We start from the raw sequence: 19641 nt of genomic DNA on the forward strand, positions 1-19641 counted from the left end.
TTGAAGTTAACGAAATACAGAAAAATAATTCCTATGCAACCTAACCAGGATAATGAACAAAGAAATAGACAGAAAGAACGCATTGAAAGAACGCCTTGAAATAATTTACAGTGAGTTGATTAATCCTCGGCTCTTCCATTAGTGTGAGAGCTTTGTTCAGTAGGCTCATTAGGAAAAACTGGCTGTGATCTCGCGATCGTTGTACGGTTCCGTAGATGTAGTTTTCGGCATTAGGTATAGCAAACAGAGTTCTGCCAGTAGTTGTGGGTCCCTCGATGACGAATGCGTTCTTTCTGTCTATTTCTTTGTTCGAAAAACTGGGATCTCGCGATCGTTGTACGGTTCCGTAGATGTAGTTTTCGGCATTAGGTATAGCAAACAGAGTTCTGCCAGTAGTTGTGTGTGGCTCGATGACGAATGCGTTCTTTCTGTCTATTTCTTTGTTCATTATCCTGGTTAGGTTGCAGAGGAATTATTTTTCTGTATTTCGTTAACTTCAAACAATAGATCTAACCAGTCTTCACCATCCCGTGTATCTCGTGGATGTTGACAGTCTCGATTGTGGTTGCCCGACCCCATAATATCCTCAAATCGGGATGTTTGTTGTTCTGTGATGTGAAAATTGGTATAATCGTTGATACAATGTTAGGCTGTTTCTTTCCATTGGGGTCCGTATTCCCCGAAGATGTCGTCCCATTCGTAGTGTAGTATCGCGAGATTAGGTCTGTTGAAACTCCTAGCGTCGAAAGCCTCAACCAGACTTCTCAGTAGGTCTAGCTTCCTCTATCTTGTAATGTTGTTGTGCTTTTGTCGGTCCCCTCATTCGCCTTTGCGTAGGGTAGCGCAATCTCTTGGTACCATATATAGATCATCACGTAAATGCACCAGTTTTTTACCAATACATACGATGGGTGTTTGGGCAGCTCTTACCAGGTATGCAGACATTAATGTCCCTGATGTTGCTGAAAAGATGTTTACGGGGACCAGGCGTACGAATCAAGTGGAACAGCATGTGGACGTTTCCAGCATTTATAGCACCTTTCATTTCTTCGGTCCTTCGGGTCCACCAAACTTAACGGTCTGCATGGACACTCAGAATTATTTAGCGTTGGGTGATGCATCGGGTTGAGTTGTGGCTGCGGCCAAGACAAACCTTTCATCGGGCTTCCAACAAAGCCAATGCTTGGATGAGACTGGCTGAGTTGTACTCCAAACGGAAGTTCCATTCCTGAGTAGCACTGTGGATCTCGGTTCCCAGTGGCCATTAATATCCGACATCGAACAACCCGGCAGGCGTCCGAGGAGCCAGTTCTGATAGGTTCGCTTGATTTCCGGGTCTGCTAGCTTCTCAATGGCTAAGCGAGGTGTGTTTTGCGTATAGTTGAAAAGCGCAGTGAAAAGCAGCAGCACACAAGTGAACGGTCAGAGTCCACACTAGTAGCCCAAAAGGAGCGACAGACAGTGATCGACTGTCGCAACTGACGACAATCTGCTCGGTTTGGATTCTGGACTGGCTCGTTCGTGGGCACCCCAGTCAAAAGACCTTTGCTGTTCCGGAAATGTGCACTGCAGAGGAAAAGTTTGTGATCGGCACGCACGTTAAGTAGACGATTCCGGTTTTCCGTGCGTCTCGTATCTAATTCACCAAAACTACCCAATTTGGCCTAGGCACGCTTAGTCTACCTACCTGGGCGTTCATGTCAGCACCAATCACAGCTATGGTTGAGCTTTTAGCCCGTTGTGAAAGAGCGCCTAGAGCATCAGAGTAACTATCTTTGGGAGATTCAGAGATACAGTCCGTTGGGGCGTGGGCAGGATGCGACGCGCCTCACGGACATTGTCAAACTCAGAGACGGCTGTAAATGAATATTCCACCGGGTAGAGACGCTCTCGCTCGACTGCGCAACACCCTAAGTTATCTAGTAGCCTCTGCATCACCACAGGTGCGCAGCGGGAACGTGGAAGAGAGCCTGTCCAATTATTGTGTGGGAAGAGTATTCAAACTTGGATGGGGTAGGGTGGAAGAGGGAATACCTGAAATCGTAAGAAGGGAGGCGTGAGCAGTAGTCTGCTTTCGCTTATTCGCCCTTCTGTATACAGCAAGTAAGGCCACTCTATTGCTGTCACCACTGGGCGGCCGATGTGGCATGAGTTCATTTGTATATGTGCGATTTATGGGTGTACGCGGGATGGCATACTGTCAGGGCGCCTGCACAACCGAAGGACAATTAAGGTCAAAAGGCCGACCGCGAGGTAGAGGTGTTGGGCAGGAAACACAACTGCATTTCAATTTTTACGGAACAAGTCGCCACACATGCTTCAACCACTAGCCTCGAAGAACAGAAAACTGTGTTGATCAGGACGCTAACCATTGACGCACCTAGTATAAAAGACTCTGTTACTGTCGCATGAACACCACCCAGTATAGCTCACGGAGGCACACAAATCGTCATATTACGGTAAGGCCAGTCTTTATCCGACCTTCACTTGACCCCACACAATAGATCTAACCAGTCTTCACCATCCCGTGTATCTCGTGGATGTTGACAGTCTCGATTGTGGTTGCCCGACCCCATAATATCCTCAAATCGGGATGTTTGTTGTTCTGTGAAAATTTTCATGGTATAATCGTTGATACAATGTTAGGCTGTTTCTTTCCATTGGGGTCCGTATTCCCCGAAGATGTCGTCCCATTCGTAGTATGTAAGCGCGAGATTAGGTCTGTTGAAACTCCTAGCGTCGAAAGCCTCAACCAGACTTCTCAGTAGGTCTAGCTTCCTCTATCTTGTAATGTTGTTGTGCTTTTGTCGGTCCCCTCATTCGCCTTTGCGTAGGGTAGCGCAATCTCTTGGTACCATATATAGATCATCACGTAAATGCACCAGTTTTTTACCAATACATACGATGGGTGTTTGGGCAGCTCTTACCAGGTATGCAGACATTAATGTCCCTGATGTTGCTGAAAAGATGTTTACGGGGACCAGGCGTACGAATCAAGTGGAACAGCATGTGGACGTTTCCAGCATTTATAGCACCTTTCATTTCTTCGGTCCTTCGGGTCCACCAAACTTAACGGTCTGCATGGACACTCAGAATTATTTAGCGTTGGGTGATGCATCGGGTTGAGTTGTGGCTGCGGCCAAGACAAACCTTTCATCGGGCTTCCAACAAAGCCAATGCTTGGATGAGACTGGCTGAGTTGTACTCCAAACGGAAGTTCCATTCCTGAGTAGCACTGTGGATCTCGGTTCCCAGTGGCCATTAATATCCGACATCGAACAACCCGGCAGGCGTCCGAGGAGCCAGTTCTGATAGGTTCGCTTGATTTCCGGGTCTGCTAGCTTCTCAATGGCTAAGCGAGGTGTGTTTTGCGTATAGTTGAAAAGCGCAGTGAAAAGCAGCAGCACACAAGTGAACGGTCAGAGTCCACACTAGTAGCCCAAAAGGAGCGACAGACAGTGATCGACTGTCGCAACTGACGACAATCTGCTCGGTTTGGATTCTGGACTGGCTCGTTCGTGGGCACCCCAGTCAAAAGACCTTTGCTGTTCCGGAAATGTGCACTGCAGAGGAAAAGTTTGTGATCGGCACGCACGTTAAGTAGACGATTCCGGTTTTCCGTGCGTCTCGTATCTAATTCACCAAAACTACCCAATTTGGCCTAGGCACGCTTAGTCTACCTACCTGGGCGTTCATGTCAGCACCAATCACAGCTATGGTTGAGCTTTTAGCCCGTTGTGAAAGAGCGCCTAGAGCATCAGAGTAACTATCTTTGGGAGATTCAGAGATACAGTCCGTTGGGGCGTGGGCAGGATGCGACGCGCCTCACGGACATTGTCAAACTCAGAGACGGCTGTAAATGAATATTCCACCGGGTAGAGACGCTCTCGCTCGACTGCGCAACACCCTAAGTTATCTAGTAGCCTCTGCATCACCACAGGTGCGCAGCGGGAACGTGGAAGAGAGCCTGTCCAATTATTGTGTGGGAAGAGTATTCAAACTTGGATGGGGTAGGGTGGAAGAGGGAATACCTGAAATCGTAAGAAGGGAGGCGTGAGCAGTAGTCTGCTTTCGCTTATTCGCCCTTCTGTATACAGCAAGTAAGGCCACTCTATTGCTGTCACCACTGGGCGGCCGATGTGGCATGAGTTCATTTGTATATGTGCGATTTATGGGTGTACGCGGGATGGCATACTGTCAGGGCGCCTGCACAACCGAAGGACAATTAAGGTCAAAAGGCCGACCGCGAGGTAGAGGTGTTGGGCAGGAAACACAACTGCATTTCAATTTTTACGGAACAAGTCGCCACACATGCTTCAACCACTAGCCTCGAAGAACAGAAAACTGTGTTGATCAGGACGCTAACCATTGACGCACCTAGTATAAAAGACTCTGTTACTGTCGCATGAACACCACCCAGTATAGCTCACGGAGGCACACAAATCGTCATATTACGGTAAGGCCAGTCTTTATCCGACCTTCACTTGACCCCACGAGTCAAGTATATTGTTTGAAAGTCCCTGAATATTAACTGCAAAATTTCTCAGACTACGAGTAGTTGGTGATAAAGTGAAACTCTCACTATGATCAAACTCACTCTGTCCTCCCATACAGAAACTGGTGAAGGGGCATCACGTAATAGCTGCTAAGCAAGCGAATAAGTTCAGTATCGTCCATCTCCACGGTGACATGACACATTAGAGCGACATTTTTCACCAGACCGCATGCTTCACCTTCAGGAGTATCTGACGGACACACAAATCCCCATTGGCTCGCGTGAATTGAACGGGGGCCGGAAACCTGCGAATAAAAAACACAAAAAAATGAACACAGACTACAAACGTCACACACAGAACCTCACGTGCATCTGAAACCTGTAAACCTCCATATTTCATCACGGTGCCCGCTGTTTTTCCTGTGAAATTCAGTGTAAAACAAAAACGCAAGGAAAACTGGAAAATGTGAAGAACTACCCATCCCCCAAAAAGAATAACTGGTTCAACTAGCAAAATTTTGATGTACGACGTCGGTGTTTGTCTGCGGGGTGCAACTTAGTAAAGCTTGCAAGTTTAATTTAGCAAAATGTCAGCAAAGCAACAGACCTGCTGAGTATCACCCGTCTTTTCTGATGACCGTAACCAGTTCACTGTCTCACAAAAACTCCATATGATTTCCTACACAGTGTGACTTTAGGGCCATGACGGAAAAATATGCATATCATGGAATAAAACAATCATCTCCGTAAACACAATATCCCCAAGACCTGACGCTTCCACACGACTATGAAGACCATAGTCGTACTGAATCCAGAGGACTGTCTAGGTGAACTCACAGCTGGCGATTATAACATAAGCTTCTCTGCTGATGAATGTGTTTGGAAACCCGTCATGGATCCAAGTGATGCACACCTCTTATGACTATCAATTTAGGTGAACCCACTGTATTGAATTGTACCGGATTGTTTCAGCATAATGGGATTAGGACCAAAATGAACTTACCAAACACTACTTTCCCCTATACTACATGCCAACGAGGGCCACCAAATCAAGAACTCAGTACAGTACCTTCTATACTAAGTTGTTTTCAACCCTGATAAAGTGTAATCGAGATCGGGGCAGCTGATAAATTATATCTTGTGATTCACAACCAGATACGAAAGTCAAAAGAGTCAACAGACACCTGAGAAGGCAAAAACGTATACTAATGAGCGATAAACCTTGAACTTATTATTAGTGAAACACTCATAACAACCAATTGCTCGAACACCTCACCTTACGCGTCTTCTCGAATGTGCTGGTCAATCGCGTCATGTGCCCCAAAGCAGCCACATAAGACAAGCGGCTGACTATTTGGGTAACACCATGTCGCATCATCCGAAAACGTTTGATGATCCAGTTGCCAGAGGATATTGCACGATTGAGCTGTTCTGTGATCATCCAAGTTTTTATGTGACGAGAGATATCAAATGGTGTGCAGCGACGTTTCGTATCAATCTTAGACACTGTCAACCACATATCCTCGTTAAACGTTTTGAATACGTCTTCAAATAGAAGTGCGAGTAAGCTACCAGCCAACTCGATGCGTTTGTTGCCATAAAAGTCCCGGTCATCTGGCTGACAAGCAGAATGGAAGAAATGAATTAATGATTGAGCTGGCAATGCTATTACCCTACTCAAGTTTTTTCGTTAATCAGTGCAACCCGAAGAGATATGAGGAGTCGCTTGAATGGGGTTACAACTTCGCGACCGACCTGGTCTATACAAATACGCAATAGTCGATCGAGAGAAAATACTAGGCACACAATTTTAACGAGCTAGATGGCTGAAAACATAACACCGCTAACAACAACGCAAAGGTGATGCGTCTCTCTGAAAATCTTAGGAAAAGACATGGGTGATTGGGTTTCTAGAAGCATTCTTATATAAATATCCCATGTTGAATTAGGACGTCCTGACATGGCGTGGTGGAGTTTGAAGAGGAATTCTTTACCAGACTTAAATCGACACGTGTGTCTGGATTTTTTACGGCTGTCCATGTGCTCCCCACCCTCTTCCCCGGGTATAACCTGATGAACGAGGGAATCACTACCCGGAGCGGTGACTTGTCATTAAGTTTCAACCCAAGCAACGTGGATAAAGCACACAACATAAGGTCCTTTGTGATCCTGGAACAGAAAATTTCACTCGATAGGCCAACAATAGTGAATGTTCACGCTTAATCGCCATACATCTATGAGGAAAGAAAGCTCTGGTGAATAGCTAAAAGACGAAAGATAGGGACATAAAGCAAATAATCCCCATATCCCCCAGAAACCCATCAAGAGCAGCTTTGAAATAAACATATCCGACCACAAGATCGGAGTAAGGTACTATCAGCAAAAATAGCTTAGCATTCCTTGCAAACCTCACGCAAAACAGCCACGCGATTCGGCTAAAAAATGACATCATGTGCGCCACTGGAATCGGTGGCGTGCCAGACAAAACAGGCTTTCCGGTCGTATGCAAGGAAAATCACGGGGAGACAGCCGAAGGTGTGAAGATCCCACATCACACACTTCAACCGTCAGACTAAAAGGTTTACGGAAATGCGCACGACGGATAAAGAACCTGCAACTGACATGTCAGTCTGCACAAAAAGGATGAAAATCTTGACCAATGTGCAAAACCGGTAACTCTTACCGGGATTTGATGTTCGTTAGCCAAAATCAAATACCGAACCATCTGTCCGAGAAATAGTGCCCTAGGTGCGAAGTTGAATTTCTCCATTTCCACATGCGTAATGATTATGTCACGAATGAAACGTTGCATCTCAAGTACCACATCTTCTTCCGATACAGGACCATCCGGTCTGGTGGGCTTTCCCGAGGTAAGCCCTGGACGAAAGCGTCGCTGCTGCAAACGAGACTGTAACCATCGACAAGCATCCAGTCTAGTGTGCACCTGGTAAACAAAAGCAGAATAGAAGGAGATGTGAGCGTTTTCGATGTTGATTAGCTGTACTGAGTTCAACACGGAAACTACCGACCTTCACAAAATATGTCAATTTTGAATCTAGTGTAATCATCACCAAAAGAACGGATGATCGTATGTAATGGTTCCTTACAGCAGGGTACATTCTACATTGTGACTGAAGACGTACGCTGCTCTGGAATCCTGGAGAGGTCTCTCGGCATTTGATTTTATGTGGAAAACTTAGCAGTCCACTTCCAAATCTACCCCATATCTTCAGGTCCTCAGAGTGATCTGAAATACTACTTCACCACTGATCGGTTCGTTTGGAAAGAATCTGAATACTATGCCGAAAAATCTTGGAAATGACAGATGTTGCCACTATCAAATATGGTGTTCGGTGTTGCGGAGCACGAATAAGTCAGCGCACGTAAACCATGATGGCTATAGCTTGCGCCAGGACTAAGGTAGCTCAAACAGCTAGTGCTACAATAACTATAAGCACAAAAATCAGCTCGGAGAACATTTGCTTTCCTCAAGGTACATTGTACTTTCATTTTGTTAGGCGGCTGCGAAAATCCTTACGCCACGGACAAGTAAGGCGCACATCATACAGTTAAGAAAGGTAAAGTAAACCCCCTAGTTGTACACTCCTTTGGGGAGCAGATGTTATATGATCCGACGAAAAAATAGTGAATTTTAACGTAACAAACCACCTACACTGCTCTCCAGACACTGCTTCAAACTGGGTACGAAATTGGCCCATATGGACTCTTCAGTGCCAATATAGTGCAGAATTTCCTGGTCAGACGTGATCCCCATCGCTTTGAAAAGTATAGCCACGGGAACATCAACCGTAAACGAATTATGTGCCAAAAAGAATTTGTCGTCTTTCATGATGATATTCGTTTTCGATTTGGTTTGAGCCGAAGACGAGGTGACAGAACACACAAGACCACGTTTGCTGTCCTCTTCGACGATCAAACGATTTTTTGACATTTGTTCTTGCATGAGAATCACCTTCTCCGTACCACCTATGATGAAATACCCTCCGGGATCCAGCGGACATTCTTTCAAACGCATAAGTTCAGATGGCGTTTTGCCTGGACACGAAAAGTGGATTGGGCGAGCGAGTGAGTTGAAAAGAAGGAACACACGGCTAAAAGTGGATTAGTTTGGTTGCTGCGCGCCAATTGTTAGTTCTACAACCAACATTTGTCACTTAGGTGGAAAAATCAACTGGAGAGAGAGCAACCCACAAAAAAGACTGGAGAGAGAAGGGAACAGACTCATTTGCAAATCACTTTAATGCTTACCAACAATGGACTCTCGGGGTTTCAGTAAAATTATGCATAGTGTATACTGGAAGAAGCAATAGAGCGAATTAACGCGAAGTAGCGACGCGGATTCCGGTGGTCACAGATCAGGAAGTGTGATCGTTTTATTGTAAGCTTTCATTTTCCACACCTAAGCACTCGACTCTTAATTGTCTCGTTTACCACACATATCAACCTGCATACTAATAAAACATATGTCCAGATCAAGTAAATCTCACAAGATATCTCCATCTATGAAAACGGGGAAGAAACGTTTACATGAATCCTCTAAGTGTTTAGTGGATTCGATCTGTCGTCTATAAAAAATCGAACCGGTTATCCAGCGCCTGGTATAGGATTCTCCACGATCACCTATTTTTTAGGAGCAGCCTCCATGAGGTTCACAATTTCTAGTGATTTCTAGTCCCCATACAGCCCCATTATACAGGAAGCATACGATCCCCCCATCACTGAACACTAGTGCATTTTGATACTTGGAAAACAGCGGGTCGAACGATAAAACAAGTAGCATTGTCCATCCTGACTTACCATTGAGAATACAAACCGAGCTTTTCAGCATCACAGGCATCCGGCCAATCAGAACCCCTTTTTTGGAAACAATCTCGTTCTGGCGCATAAACGTTACATCAACTAAAATTTCTCCGGCGTATGTGAGGTCCCGTAGTCGGCAGTCATGCGGTGTCACTCGACTTGCGACAACACCCCCATCATTGACGGTCGGTGATCGCACGTATACGTCGTTGTATTCGAGCCACCAGTTGGCTTCAGGAACACTGACACGATTGTTCGCTCGAACAATATTCTTAATTTCTGTTTCTATAAAATGGTTGTACGAATCGATGTGAAGTTTCACCAAGCCCTTGGAGGCTAGGAAAGATGGAACTAATGCGTGCTTGTTGTGCAGGGTGACAGGGGCTGAATCCATTCCATTGAATCGGTTGTCGTCGGAAAGTACTGAAATACCGGACCAATGGATTCGGAGATGAGTAACAAAAACCAAAGGCATTCAGATACATAGGGTGGGCTCCAAATATGGAGCACAAAAATGAACATAAAAATGTTCGTCCTCAGTTCGTAATTGGCAACAATAATATTAATAAACCTGTCAAGCAGATAAAAGCTATGTGCACCTGATTCCCAGTGCCCCAATTCCAAATGGTCGAGTTTGATTGACACAATGGGGGTCTGGAAATAGGAAGGGAGCACGTAAACATGTGAAATTACGTAAAAATTTTATCCAGCCAGGAGTCAAGAACTCATTAAAGGCACAAGTACCGAGGTGTCGGGCCATGTAGGTAAATACAGTATGACGAAAAGTTGACGTAGCGAACGTAAATTTCGGATGAATATTGAAAGTTGAAGCTGTCAAACCTCCAACAGAGCCCTCAGGTACAAGTTATGAAGATGACTGTGCATTCCGACCAGAAAATCAGCAAGAATCTCCACCAATATTTCACTGCATCTGAAGATATACTCCGTAGACCTCAACAGGGGACGATAGTACTTCCCAGACAGTCTGGGAAACGGAGCAACTGGAACAGAACACATGCGAGGTTCGAGGTCATAGCGAACATCAACCCATGGGTGCTGGACGCAGTGACATTCAGAGCCTATGAGTATAAGGGTCACTGGTCGAACTCGGGTGAAGATGGCTTAAACAGAAATGGACAACCTGGGTTAACTGAAGTCCAGATTTCGGTTACTTTACAACAGGGGACCTAGCGGCGCCAGCTGACCAAAAGAGATTGCCGACGAAGTCGTGGAATAGCGCTCCATTGTTGGAGAGAAAACCTACGCCACAAAACGTCATTAAATGAAAGATAATATCATCATGACCGCGATATAAAGGAATTAAACCGAATATGCAAATAAGTTCAGGAGAGCTGTAAACACCACTAATACATTTACACCCTATCAAAAAACATCAGGGATTCGCAGAAAGCAAAGAGGTCCGACAAAAGTGACATTCCTGAGAACCCCGGGCGGATAACGTGTATGGCTAAATAGTTTTCAGATCACCAAAAGCGAAATTTCGACCCATGTTCTTCCATTTATTAATTACGACATCAGGTGTTCGACAGCCGTGGTCTACGAGCTACGGATCGAGACCACAAAAACCCTCTGTCAGATATCCGTGTTGCTCCCGGATTTCCTCAATAATCAGGAACTTTCCAAAAAGTAGATGATGACTGAGCAAAACTACACATAGTTTGGAGAAAGGATATTGGTACGGAATAAGCGCAAGAGAATTAGCTGTCTTGCAACCCTGAAGGCCAAGAACTTTAGTCCTAATCGGTAAGACAGAGCTTTGTCATAATTGGCTTGCCACCAAATCTCCAAATAAAAATGCCACCTATGTGGCACGCAAAGGTATGCACCCCAAAGAGGAAAAAGACTAACAGTTGGAAAGTGTTTGGGACCGATTGGGAATTCATCGTTTACCAAGGCTCTCTGAAACGAGGAAAAAGGCTAGTTTAACCTACCCAACAGATGCTTGGTGGGCATAGTAAAAGCGGTCAAGTAAGCTACTAAGTTCTAGTCCAGATCGGACATCAGATCGTCCCTTAAAATCTGTTTGACGTTGTAGAGAAGGGTTTACTCGAGAGATTAGTGCAGTACTGTGAGCTTGTAACCGAATTGTACCCACTACGCACATCACTTCTGGCGGTTTCGTGCCAGTAGGTATTATTGTGAGTGTTGTCAACGCTTTCTATGCAACACTCATGACGTCCTCCACCGTACAATTCTTGCGGCCAAGTAACTAATCCGGAAGTACCTAAATTTTTTCTTGGAATTTCGGTAGTGATGTTCACGCTGTACAAGTGAGGAAAATCCCTACGTATTAAGAGAATGGGTTCAAAGTAAAGAATCTTTGAAGCCTGTAAGAAGTGTACAACTTCACCCTTTTAGTGTAAAACGAGGGAAGAGGGTATTTTTCAACCATTACTACAGGCTAAGCTCAAACAGACGATCAAAGAAATGAATCTACCCGTTTGAGAGACCTGACGCTGTATTGCATCTGAGGGAAGACACATCTACAGTGTGTCTAACTAATTGCAGTGGGTTGTCTCGATGGTGTGACAGCAGCAACTTCTCATGAAGTGTGACCGTAAAAGACAGAGCAGTCGAGACTGATGGGAGTCACTTATACTGATCATAGCTCCATAGTTAACAGGCGGTGAACCCAAAACGACCGCGAAGGAACTAGTTCAGCAATCACGTCTGAGCACAATGCATCACACACACCTTGAGTGACTTCATGCCCAGTTAACAGGTATCTTTATCATAGGCGTAGCGATAGTGCATCAGAAGCAGTTTGCTGATTGGCTTCCGGGACGTACGCCAATCACAAAGCTATCAACTCATGAAAATTCTGATCCATTCCCTCTTCAATCACAGAACTTAACATATTCAAAACGTGTGCGCCAAACTGCGTAGCAAACCTCGTCACGAAGACACTGTATTTAACCGCAGCGTTATGGCTTGTGAACCACAATAATTCAATGAGTTTGCAATGGTGTGTTAATGTGACACTCGCAGAGCTCATCATACAAGGTTGGTGAATGTGTAGAGCACTGCGTAACAGTTTTCGATTCTCGAGGTTGTGCATTGGGACGTTTAGCGACTTGTTCTCTAAAAATGCTGACTACCCTGACAGTCTTAGCCCGAAATCACTGATGAGCCAAAATCTAAAAAGGATCTTTCTCTATGAAACGGGGATTCAAGACTCAAGGAACGTTGTTTAACTGAGCTCGTCCTAGGTTTCTTCTTGCTTCTGGTTGCGCACTTCCGATGCTAAAAAAAACCGCGGCTAGTTCTGACTTGATTGGTATTGCACGGTCTGGGAGTGTAAATCCAGTAAGGTGTTTCCCTCAGGCAACCAGCAAGTTCATACTCATGGGAGCAGCGACGCTGTCTTACAAATAGTCGGCCCTAGAAACCGTACACTCCGATTGCCCAACGGTTGACCGTGAATGCCGGCGCATTATTCAATACGGTCGATATAATTTTAAAACTAGAATCCGGTGCTGCTCAAAGGGCAACTGCTGTGCGCAACCGCATCAGGAATGAGACAGTAATGCCCTACTTCCTGAACCCTCCAGTTAGGCCAACCACCTGCAATTGAGCAGGTTAGACCATTGAGTCATCAGATCCGGAATGGGTCCCCAGAGAAAACTCTACTTAACACTGCCTCACGGATCAGGCTTTTGAGTCAGAGGCTAGGGTCAAGGTCCCCGAACACAACCCCAAATCCTCCCACTGCCTTGTGGGTCAAACTTCTGAGTTAAAAGCTCAGACAACGGAATGCGACTCCTCCAGTTGTGTCCTCCTCAGGAACTGTTTCTGATCAGTAGGAATTTTTAGCACAAAGGTTTGTAACGCGTAACCTGGAGATCACCAACTGCAAATCAACTGTGGACCCAGTTTGATCACGTGGCCATCAGCCACCGGTACAGAGCCACAGTTCAAGACTGTTGTTCCTTCAGGGCACACAACCTGATTCCGATCACGCCATGGGGCGTACAAGCCTGATAGTTAGTTTCCCTCCGGGCCATCGAATATAGCAAGAAACATGTCAATCCACCATCATCGAAGAAATATCATAGCTCAACAGTACCGATCTGAGCTAGCTGAACAATTCTCTGCTGTAAGCCAATACTGTACTGGTGGTGAGCACTTTGATCAAGCATGGCGAAACGGAAAAGGAGCTATGCTAGCGGCATTCAGTGCTGTCTATCCAACTTCTCCGATTCCACCACTAGATTACTGAATATTCTCCAGATCACTGGTCCTGATTGATGCCAGGAAATCTGTGCCAGCAGGCAACGAGAACGATGGTGTACGAAAATCCATCAAACGTCAAACAGTGAAAAGCCTAAGTAAAGACTGAGAGCTCTGATGGACACGTGAGAATGATTTTGCCGGAAATAGCCGTGCCCTATATTAACTGATATGATTGATTCGCCCTAGGAAAGCAACGGTCAGTTAAACGTTAAACGCAAAAGATGGCATATTAATTCATCTGGTGAAACGTTGACTGGAAAGATGGGTCAAGCATTTCGAAACTGACCTCCTGCAAAACAGCCTCTGAAGATAGTGCACACGGACGAACGGAACTGAACTGATCGCACTCCATAGACTGCGCTGGCACTATCACGTATTCCGTATGTCAGTCGACCACCTTCCTCGAAGGGCTCTTTTCGCACAACCATGCGAAGGGTGGAAACGAGCAGGGGAAGGTCAAACAATGACTTGGAAGCGAAGTGTGGAAGCCATCACCAGTAAATGGCTGCGCTGGTCATTGTTGTCTTCCTGGACGGGGATCCAGAGTCGGGACACATCAATGACCAGACACTGTCAGACATGGTCCAGTAGCACGTTTAATGGAGCTTGTGTATCCAAGCTATTGCCTTCAATACATAGCTTCCCTCTCAATCTCTCCAATAAGAACTCCGCTGACAACCCTGTGTTTGCGCATCAATTAGATCAGCAACGACCTCCAATACGCGGCTATCTATCCCACCCCAAATCCTCAGTGAACGAAACTGTGGCAGCTATAACCATTGTATAAGTACCAGGTGTACACAGTTGCTACTGATGATGATGATAATGTTCCAAACCTAGAGTCTTTTTGACTGGATACCCATTGACTGTCACGTGTGTGGTTCGTTTGGGGATGTCCGCAAAACCGTCTTGTAGACCCACTGGTAATCGTTGACTTTTGTGCATGTACGCTGCCAAAAGATTGTGGTGATAATTTCCACGAAGGTACTTTTACTACGCTTTGTACGCCCTATTACGGCAGGCTGAGAGCTTAAATATTGCGGTTATTTCCCGGTATATGAATGAGCGAGTGAGTAGAATTAGGGCTGTTAAGAATCAGTAGGGTGGACTGAACTGAAACTCACGGACAAGGGTGGACGTCTGTATCAGTTGTGTACTGACTGTAGACCATCCGGAAACAACCGAAACCACTTGGCTAGATGACACTCCTCTGGGAAAGAACCCTGTAGCGTTGGAATATGTAAACAACACTACTCTCGCTTTCGAAAAGGAAGCGCAAACATTACTGAGGAAACTGATCAGGGCCACTCAATCATTCAGAACTAAGTGAATTAAAAATCTTCCTCTCCTTGGTTCAAGAAAAACGCACAATTCGGTATGGGATTTGCATCTGCAAAGAGTACATTGCTACTGCAAGACTGGGTGAGATCAAACCCGAACCTCGTGATTTCAGGCTATGAGATCGGTGTCGTAGATAAGTTCGTTTATCTGGACAACTGCACAAGCCCCAGCGGACTGGTAAAAGACTAAATCTATTCCCTAAATGAGAGGACCAGGGTAACGTTTTCTAACATTTGACATTTTTTTGGTGACATTATCACGGTCCGATCTGTTCCACTTTATGTCGAAGACGCGCGGGCTTCGCGTGTGGAGAACATCCGAAAGCTCTCTACGTTTGACCATAGGTGCGTCCGAAACATCGGCGCATGGGTACTGAGATGAAAAACTAAACTGAACTATCGTTAGCGAACAAACGAGATGATAAATGATAAATAATGATATTCGTCCAGCTGTAACATCGTTTCGGTGCCCAGCTTCCATGCTACCCGAAGGAAGCACAACGGTTGGGATACTGCCAGGTTGTCCAAGCCTAGACAGTAGAAGTCGAGATGCACAGGTTGGGTTTGAACCACGGACCTTCCGGTCAGTGAGCAATTTCTCCCCCTGAGCTGATACACCGGATAACACATCATTTGTTCACCTAGTGATAAATGGACTGATCATTGAGTAAGCCTGAGTTATCCGATAAATTTCTTTGTTGTAAACGTAACTGCGACGGTTGGGGAACAATTCGTGCATTATTACAGGGCTTTTACCATACCGCCTTCGTGATAACAAAAAATCCAGAATGGCAGTTTCGTCAACGGATATGACTGCTATTTTGCTTTTTTTCCATGCCATGAGGTTTTTTGAAAGCTAGTTGACCTCATTTCAACAAAAAGTTCAGTCATTTTGTTAACGTGTCTACTAGACCGCCAGCTATTCAAAAACAGAGGTATGAAACACCACCGATCGACAGTTTGCGAACAATGACCGAAAAAAATGAGATACCGACACCATGAGCATACGTTTGGAAGTCTACTTCGGGGACGATGAACGTCACTGAATAAAATGTAGTGTACCGTTAACACAGACGTTACTGTGTGTTAGACACACAAGAGGGTGAGGGAAGGCTGTTGTCTAAGAAATTCCATTTACTGTCAGATACCGATCTTAGTTACTGTTGCTGGAATTTTCATCCGGTACCGAAACCATACTCCACTTGATTGTACGCTTTTCACAAGCGGATTTTCTATTCGAAAGACAAATACGGAATGACAGCAGAACGACTGCGAATCTGAAGCGTGATAACAGGAACTGCGAAAACTAAAACAGTTTCAATTCGCAAACGTTGTACTTCGAAATCGAAATGCGTCCACACATTAGTTCTAAACCTTAGGTTTCTTTCAATTCTCTTAGAGTTTCAATCAGAAACAGAGCAAGTGATGAGAGTACGCATGGCCAAACCATTATCCTACTGAATCCAGGGAGGTGTGGTTCCTGAAAAGGGTGTATTTAAAAGTATACACCACTTATCCAAATTTAAATTTAAAATGTTCCCGAAAAACTAGTCTCGCGTGGCCTCAAAAAAATTATATAGATATAGGCAGTGCAAGGTCAAATAGATTAACCAGAACTTCTGTGCCGCCATAGTTCTGCTGCTCAGCAGCTGGGAATATGAAGCAAAAGCATCCGAAAATCACTCTGTGAAAGGCAGCAGCACCTGTTCCGTTAAATAAAACCAAATGTAATGGCACGCATCTCACCACTATGAACAGGCTGCCGGGTACAACCATCAGTGAACAACTACAAATTGTTCACAAATAAACTAAGGGTAAGAGTGTGGAAAAGTAGTCATAAAATTACAGTAGAACTCTTGCAGACCCCGTTTCAAGATGGGGATGATTCAACGAAATCGCGGAGGACAAAAAGACAACGTTTCGTGGGTGACACGGCAAATCTGGTACATTTGATGGAGCGATACACTTGAGGTACTGTTGTTGACAGAATTGGGCACACATAAGTCATATACACACATCTATTCATGCAAAGGTTAATAGTCAGTAACTCTTTGGAATTTAGGATTCCCTAGACCACGTTACCCATCTAAAGTGAGTGTCAATGCGGTAAGTATCTTTATAACAAAAGCAGTTAGATTAAGAATGAAATGTACTGGGGCAAAGCCCGCGGTGAAACTAAGCATCATATATTTATGAGGAGATCGGAACCAGTCCCAAACAAGGGCCGGGAAAACATTCAAAATAAGGATAGGCCATTAGTGTGAAGGAAAATCACCACTCGAAATTCCATTCATAGTTCATGCAGTAGCTCTAAGGTTAGTGAGGCAAGTAGGTAAACAAGTAGAGAAGACAACTGACTGATGCGTTTGGCGCACAAATTCAGTGCAGCAAGACACAAGCATGGGGAGTGAGTTTCTATCAGATCAATTCGGCTTATCTTTCCGTCCAAAGGAACCCGTCCTAGCCTCTCAAGCAGACCTAATCAGGTCGCCCACGTGTAGTACCCTTGTGGACACAACTTTCATTCAACAAGAAGAGTGAGAATCTATTGAATTCAGGTAACAGCAACCGAAAACCCAAGAATGCATCCAAACCATGACCATCAGGTGGGCACCTCATACTTTGACCTTTGCACTACTTCCGCGAGAACAGACTGTGGTCCTATACTTTAAAGCCAATCATGAGAAAAATATCATCTGCCAAACCTTAGAACATTGGGTCCGTTGAAAATTGAACTTACGCATGAGGTTGTTAGCCTTGACAATCAGTATATAAGAATATACTGGCAGCCCACAACTTCGAAAACTCTTGGAGTTAAGGCTGTATTGGGGTTGAAAGCTCGTTGAAAGCTTTTGGAACCAAAGCAACTAAGAAAACATCATCCAGTGCAAGGCTGTAATAAAACAGAACAGGCTGATATAAAAAGCAACATGAAAAACCTAGCCGGAAAGTCATAACCCGTTCAGGCAGTCGCAAAACAATGAGTTGGATGTATGTGCTGTGGCTTATACAAACCGAAGAACTTCCGTCTGCTTTTCAGAACGTACGTTCAAACTCCACCCATATAAGTGGCTTACGCCGGTCTTCCATGGCAGCGAGCCTCTCATATCAAACTAGTCAATGTGTATGGGTCTGACTAACACGGTATTTTGGTCCTGCAGGTTAAAGGTTGGGAAATATGGCAACTTGTTTCTTAAAAGTATAGGCTGTTCTGATGGTCTCAGGCCAAACATCACTACCCTGCTGTAGGCTTTTTAGCCAAATGCTTAGGTTGAAGACCCCGATAGCTCTCCTCATAGGTGTAGTTTTCACTCAACGGTCACTTGTATCCCTAAGAAGGAAAATAGATAGCAGTTAAAGTTCCACTTGACTCATTGCATGACGTCAGCCTTAGCTGGCCGGTTTGTTGCTCCAAGAAACCAGCGTCCTACAGGTGAAATGGGGATCTTGGGTAGTGTCCTGCCATCTAGAAGACATGTGAACAGCGGTCCCCAGTGAATTTCGGACTCGGTGTTTCGCCCCACAGCCTCGTGGGTAAGGTTCAGCAGACCAAGGTTCCGCGTAAGACCCCAAGAGCCAACTTTATATCTCGGCTGGGGCTGTCGGATAGTATCCGGTATCAAATCGGAGTGATGAACACTGTCACCGCTTCCGGAAGGGATGGCTCAAGTGGTTAGAAGGCGAATTTACTGACCGGATGCTCCGTGGTTTAAACCCGACCTCTGCCTCCCGAATTCCCCTGCCTAAGCTTGGGCAACCTGGCAGTATCCCTCGTGCTTACTTCTGGTGGCATACAACCAAGGCATTGAAGGGGTGCTGCAGTTGAGTGATTTTTTCACCGCTTCTATGAGTCACGAGCGAGAAGTTGCTAATCCTAAGTTTGGGCAACTCGACGGCGTCTCAGCCTTCGTTGCGGGGCACGGCAGCTAGGCACTGAAACGGTAATACGGCTGAATCATTATTATTATTACCATTAAACGGTGCTAATCTCGGGAATAATTTCTACGTCGTGTCACTGGAACAGGCTCTGAACTGTGACTAGTCGACAGAGACCTACGCCCGCAGGGAAGATGAACGCACCCATTTCCTCCACTCAATTAAAGTTTCCAAACTGGCTTCCATCAAATTCCACGTTCTTGGATAGCAGCCTCGAAATGTTTAAAGACTACATTTTGATATTTGTTACCTACAGATTCCTCGCCGTCACGAAGATACTGGACCTTACCAAGGCGTGAGGGGTTGGTCAATGGTTAGAGGCCTGACAAACACATTCTCCTGGTCCACCACGTAGAGGATTGGAACACGTGTAGTGACTTGCTCCGTAAAAATTGAAACGTACTGGCATTTCTCACCAAACACCGTCTTGCGGTTGATCCAAAGTCTTTAGTTGAGGACCCTAATCGTCCTCCTCTATAGGTCTGGGAACCTTGCCAGTATCCCTGCCCACGTACAACCATGAATTGCACACATACCAATTGACTCATGCCACGTCGGCCGCCCAGTGGTGACGTCAGTTGGGTGGCCTTACTTGCTGCATACATCAGCACGGGAAAGCGATGCCGATGTCCCCCTTCTTCCACTTTTACATTTTTTTCTACCGCCTCTTCCCTAACAATTAATGACTCTCAGTGCAGGCCCGATACTTACGATTGATGACTTCATTCGTCCTGGATTGCCTTTGTAAGCAAGATTTGGGCGTCATCCGGCGCCGGCATTCTCAGACAACTCGAA

General features: G+C 45.3%; 1 protein-coding gene across 1 annotated transcript in view; it reads right to left on the bottom strand.

Annotated features, from left to right (window-relative positions):
- T265_00950 (hypothetical protein) overlaps positions 1–17798 on the bottom strand; it is a gene marked incomplete at both ends in the record, with an annotated part of 34913 nt that extends 17115 nt beyond the window's left edge. Inside the window, 6 exons of the mRNA XM_009164865.1 lie at positions 4598–4800; positions 5772–6113; positions 7179–7439; positions 8169–8551; positions 9314–9739; positions 17651–17798. Of these exons, the coding sequence (XP_009163129.1) occupies positions 4598–4800; positions 5772–6113; positions 7179–7439; positions 8169–8551; positions 9314–9739; positions 17651–17654 (1619 nt within the window). The remainder of the gene's footprint in view (positions 1–4597; positions 4801–5771; positions 6114–7178; positions 7440–8168; positions 8552–9313; positions 9740–17650) is intronic.
- Between the last annotated feature and the right edge of the window lie 1843 nt (positions 17799–19641).

The sequence above is a fragment of the Opisthorchis viverrini genome (assembly GCF_000715545.1).
Source record: "Opisthorchis viverrini unplaced genomic scaffold opera_v5_10, whole genome shotgun sequence".
NCBI classification, from domain to species: Eukaryota; Metazoa; Platyhelminthes; class Trematoda; order Opisthorchiida; family Opisthorchiidae; genus Opisthorchis; species Opisthorchis viverrini.